The sequence below is a fragment of the Austrofundulus limnaeus genome, unplaced genomic scaffold, assembly GCF_001266775.1.
Source record: "Austrofundulus limnaeus strain Quisiro unplaced genomic scaffold, Austrofundulus_limnaeus-1.0 Scaffold1213, whole genome shotgun sequence".
Taxonomy (NCBI): domain Eukaryota; kingdom Metazoa; phylum Chordata; class Actinopteri; order Cyprinodontiformes; family Rivulidae; genus Austrofundulus; species Austrofundulus limnaeus.
Window position 1 is genome coordinate 34,451 of NW_013953615.1, and position 5,315 is coordinate 39,765.

General features: G+C 42.1%; 1 protein-coding gene across 1 annotated transcript in view; it reads left to right on the forward strand.

Moving 5' to 3' along the window:
• ptch1 (patched 1) overlaps positions 1-5,315 on the forward strand; it is a gene marked incomplete at its 5' end in the record, with an annotated part of 45,319 nt that overhangs the window by 34,089 nt on the left and 5,915 nt on the right. The window contains 2 exon segments of the mRNA XM_014031266.1: positions 2,586-2,723; positions 2,875-3,017. Of these exon segments, the coding sequence (XP_013886720.1) occupies positions 2,586-2,723; positions 2,875-3,017 (281 nt within the window).

Here is a 5,315-nt window from a genome sequence, read left to right on the forward strand (position 1 = left end):
CGCTAGCGCTGAGCTAATACATATAAGGCAATATGGCGTTGGCGCTTGCGCTAAAGCTAACAGGCTAAGCTGAGGTTCTTCTTCAGGGTGGATATAGCTCACTAGCAGCCTCGCACCGAGGACCTATCGACGTCATCATTTACCCAGAATGCTTTGCATGTAAATGAAATGGCTCCGTCTGTGGATCCTTTTAAGAACTGACGCGAGAGGGGTACCTGACACATCCAAAACTGGACACAGACGGCCACCTGACCAAGCGTCAGTATGTTGACGAGTCGGGAGTGAGAGTGGGTTGGTCTAGAGGCATAACCAGTCGATGCAGTAGTAACATTTTTGGTCCACAATCAGTATTTGTGAACAGGTTTCACCAAGAGACTGCAGTGTGTGTTTATAGCTCCCGTCACCTGAGTTTATCCTGTGTTTTCTTAGGGCCAGTCTGTTTAGTCTAGTCCAACGCTCCCAGACATCAGTGCTGAAATTAACAGAAGAGGACACAAAGTTGCTCCAGTAACTAGCTTCTACTTTAATCATAAAAAGACAAAAATAAAAAAAAAGAATGCACATCTTTCCCTCTTGTCCTCTTCTTACACAATGTGTTTCTATAGACATGAGCAAGCACTCAGTCACATACACAGGCGAGCACATGAACCCACTTTGGGCACTCCTGGACGTCTACTAGCGCACACTCTGTATGAATGTGTAAACATGCAGGTACATAATTCACACAGAGCAGTCTAGTATTTTCTCTCTGGTGGGCTYTATTTTATATCAGGCAGTGACCTGGCCACCCGAGGCCTTAAAACATGGGAGGAGAGGAACTTATGTTCGTCCTTCAGGTTTTACTACCAAGATCAAAAGGCTTGTTCTGGAGAGGTGTAGAGGAGTAGACTACAGCCAGACCCACAAGATCAAAACCTTGTAGCTATTCATCTTCAGCCTCGAATAGACTCAGCGTTTGTTTATACTTGTGCAGATCTAACTCGACTGCTTTAAACTTCAGTTTCTTTGGCAAATCGTAATAGTTGACCTAGTTATTCTGCAATATTTTAAAAAGTTTTCAACCAACTCAGACAAGTTTAGCCAAGTTTGCTTACAGGTTTACGGCAATTCCATAAACGTAACCAAAAGCACATTTTCTTTGAATGTTTCTGCCCACTTGTTACCGGAGAACGAAGTTTAGATAACAGCACACACAAACACCTCCTGCAGTTTCGTTTACAACACAGCTGCATCCTCTGCCCACATCAGGATTCTTCAAAGGAATCGGGCCCCTTGAAACACGACACCTGTCCGCTGATAATGGCATTTACTCTCAGCTCCTGTCCTGTCCTGCTCTGCCTCCACAAACACACGTTTCACCCACAAGTGTGCTCACTACCTTGACACACAGTCCAAGTAAAAGTTAAAGCTCAGGTCGAGGGTTAGCTTTCCTACTGCATATTGATGAGACTCATTGTCTTACRAGTTTGTATAGAAAGTATGGTTGCTTTTAAACTCCAACACAAAACATATCTGTCAAAGAAAAATTGTACTAACCACATTTTATTTGCAATTAGATTCATTCCTAAGTWACTCTTGAATAAAGAGGCTCACGTAGCYTTTTTATTCATTTTCATTATAGTTTGTATAAGACTGTGCCAAAGTTGGGGCCGGGACCCCACTGTGTGTCCTGAAACATCAAAATCTTGAAAATATTTTCAGAATTAATTCCATTAAAAAAATACCACTGACGACTTTTCTTTATTTTTTGCCTTAGTTGTTACAAAAGTGTGTGGTTAGTGTTGTGGAAATCTTTATTTTACCTAGACAGAAACACGAGATCCAAGAACAAAAAGTACTCTGTGAATGGTCAACAGGGTTTATTGCAATTGCAAGACACACATCATGTCACACAGGGTAGTGGTACAAAATGTGTGCCCCGAGGCAGTTTCAAATACACGCATTTATACAGTATGTTATCCAAACAGACAAACTGGGCCAAGGAGAGGATGATGTTTGATAACCAGCGACAAGAATGATGACTTCTGAACAAATATTGTCCTGTTACTTTGTCCGAGAGAAAACAGAAGATAAAGAGTAAAATCATAAAACATAATGACATTTTAAAGTAAGCAAAAGAGGTCACTGACTCTTGGCCTGAGAAGAAATGRAGGACTTTAAAGGATAATMTATTTTTCCAAGACAGTTAGTGTACTTAAAAGCAGATAAAAGTAGCATAACAAATAATATTATGCCTTTATTTGTTTGACCTGAAACCAATGTTTATCACCCAAAACATGGTRGGGGGCACAAGTCTGGTTTTATGTGGCTCAAAAGCTAAAACGGTTTGGGAAACATTGGTATAAGTTGTGAGATGATTACCCACTCAAAATGATTTTTTGTGAACTTTAGATAAGCTTGCTTTTGGCAAAAATCAATATATGAGGCTTGAAACTCCATCTTGCGTATTTTATCATCAAGCAAAGCCTCTAGAAAAAAAAAAAGTCATGTGTTCCATGTTCCGGTGATCCAAACCGCAGTGGTTTAAACCAGACTTTTATCTGTGCCTTACAATAACCTGAACTCTCACATTTCTTCTCCCTCAGGTGTTGGTGCTTTCTCTAATGACCGTGGAGCTGTTTGGCTTCATGGGGCTGATGGGAATCAAGCTGAGTGCCGTCCCTGTTGTCATTCTTATCGCCTCTGTGGGCATTGGCGTGGAGTTCACCGTCCACGTGGCTCTGGTATGCGTGGGCAATTAAGTTCATTTTGGTTTTTTGGGGGGACTTTTACTCTTTAATAATCTTAAAAATTAAAGTCATTTTTACCTCTAAATTMTTCTGCAGTAAACAACCTGCCAGAGAGTGAAATTGAAACTGTGTTTATGTGTTCTAGGCGTTCCTGACAGCCATAGGGGATCGCCACAAGCGGGCAGTGCTGGCTTTGGAGCACATGTTTGCGCCAGTGCTCGATGGAGCATTTTCTACGTTATTAGGTGTCCTCATGCTTGCAGGCTCCGAATTTGACTTCATCGTCAGGTGAGTTCAAGCGTTTAAGCCCGAGAACAAGTTTCTCCATGAAGTTGTGAGATTGCACTTAATGGTTTGTCACTTTCGTGGCGTCCAGAGTCCGTCCAGACCATGCCTCAACCTGCATGTCACTGGAATGTACCTGAGACACTAATCATGCGTGAAAGTCTCSCTCTTCTTCTGTTTCCTCCCTCAATCTCTTACTCTTTTCACCCGCACATTTTTTTTATTATTATTGTTTTTCTCTTCCTTCTTTCTCCATCTTAGTATTGGCTTAACTTGACACATCTGTTTTTATGTTATTCAGTGTTTGGGGTGATGATCTCAAAATATTTTTATTAAAAGAATTTTCTTTTATCCTGTTTGTCTCTCCATCCAAATGACTCCCATGCATGAGTCTTTAGAGAAAACCAGGTGGAAGATGGAGGGTTCAAGGTCAGGAGAAGCAGAAGGAGGAAGTGGGCTTGGAAGGATTTGATAGAGAAGCTGATGGGGGGTGGTGGGGGGTGGGGGTAATGAAAATGAGCAGGAAATTCTTTTGGGGTTTTGGGGTCGTCTTTTACTTGTTTTTGCTAGTTTGGCATTTATAAGCACTGAAAGATGCAACTGCCGGGACAAGAGAGAGCAGTTGTGGAAAGGCAGTAGAGGTGGAAACGTTGTCAAGTTTTGGTTTAGTTGGTTTCATAAGGATCAGAAAATGAAAGGCAGTGGCCTAAAACCAAATCTGGGATTAAAATCAATCCTATACAGTTTTAACTCTGAGCTTTGTTGTTCCAAGTCTGRACAGTTGGTCGACCTGCTCCTTTAAGAACTGGGAACTCTGAACTCCGTGTGATCTGCAATTATCCAAACTGTGTCATGTGCACGGGCCTGTGGTCATATAAGTACATGCAGACAGTTACACACAGACACATGGACGCAAACACACCGACTCGCTCCCTGACCCTGTAATCATTGGGCTCAATGATGGCATGACTGCCAGTGAGAGCACACACACATGTAATAACACACAACCTTTAGAGGCCTCACGGACTCTAAAGGCTTCCTCCTCACCTCCAGTGGTGTGCTCCGCTCTGGTTTCTGGCTCAATCTGGGGCCTCAATTTAAAGTTTCTGCTGTTGTCAGAGCAAACAAAGCAGCGCCCCAAGACGGCGCAATAACAACAGGCCCAGCTCGTGTTTTTTTCTGCTTGCACCGAAAGAAATGTTTCCCTGACTRTCTCCGTCAGCCCTGTGAATGTTTTCACTCTAAACAGCCCAGCGGGACACTGAGCCTGGTATGTGGGCTGCACGCGTGCYTGTGTACAGTATATATGTGTGTGTGTACTGCATATGTGTGTTCAAGGGTGACTTGGCTTTTATGCGCACTGATTTGTTTGGAGCAGCTAATCCTAGTGATGACATGATTTTAGTTTGATTTACAGGAATGGTTATGATGATGGGATTAAAGTAAATGAAGGATGGGAAGATTTAAAACTGATTTAAACAATCTGTTAGGGGTCAGAYTTGTGGGGCAGAGCTTTACCAGAAAGATATTAAAGGCAGGTAGACCATAGATTTAATCTGTCAGTTCCCCTTTTATTCCTTATTTTGACTGTTTTCCTGGTACTTTGTGTAATTTGAGTGATTAAAAAAATGCTGACTTTGAATCAGGGCTCTTGTTTGGAGTAGCAATTCGGGCTTAATTGCATATCAAGAGCAAAACAAAACACTTCAATGCACTGTTTGTTTATGAGACTGAATATAGGAGAGGGAAGCAGACACTGTGAACTCACCCACTGGTATGTGGTCAACCATTCAGAAGCCTCCAATAGCATTTAACTGAGGGTATTGTGGGTTTTTATAGCCGAGTGTGACATGCAAGACCTGAACCATGCTGAACTGGAGAACTCAAGGACCCTGTGCACAACCATAGAAAGATGTTTAGATAACTCCTCACAACCCAGTGATTTTCTAGACAGTAAAGAGCTGGTATAAYCAGGTGCACTTGAAGAAAACAGTTGGAAAGCTGAGGTTCTTGTGATGCAATTGATTCAAAGCATTTCACACAGTGATTACCACAGAACAGATTGGTGATGCTGCTGTTAGTTGACTAGAATTATGGATGCACTATACTGTATATCGGCATTAACATCGGTATCGGCCGATATTGGTCGTTATTTTAGTATATAGGCCCAATATGTAAAACTGGGCCGATATTAATGTCCGATATTGATTTCCCACTTTTTAGCTTTATGTCCTGATGCATCTCAGTAATCCAGGTCCAGGTCAGTGGCTGCTTTGAGTAATCCATCAAAGCAGCCACTGA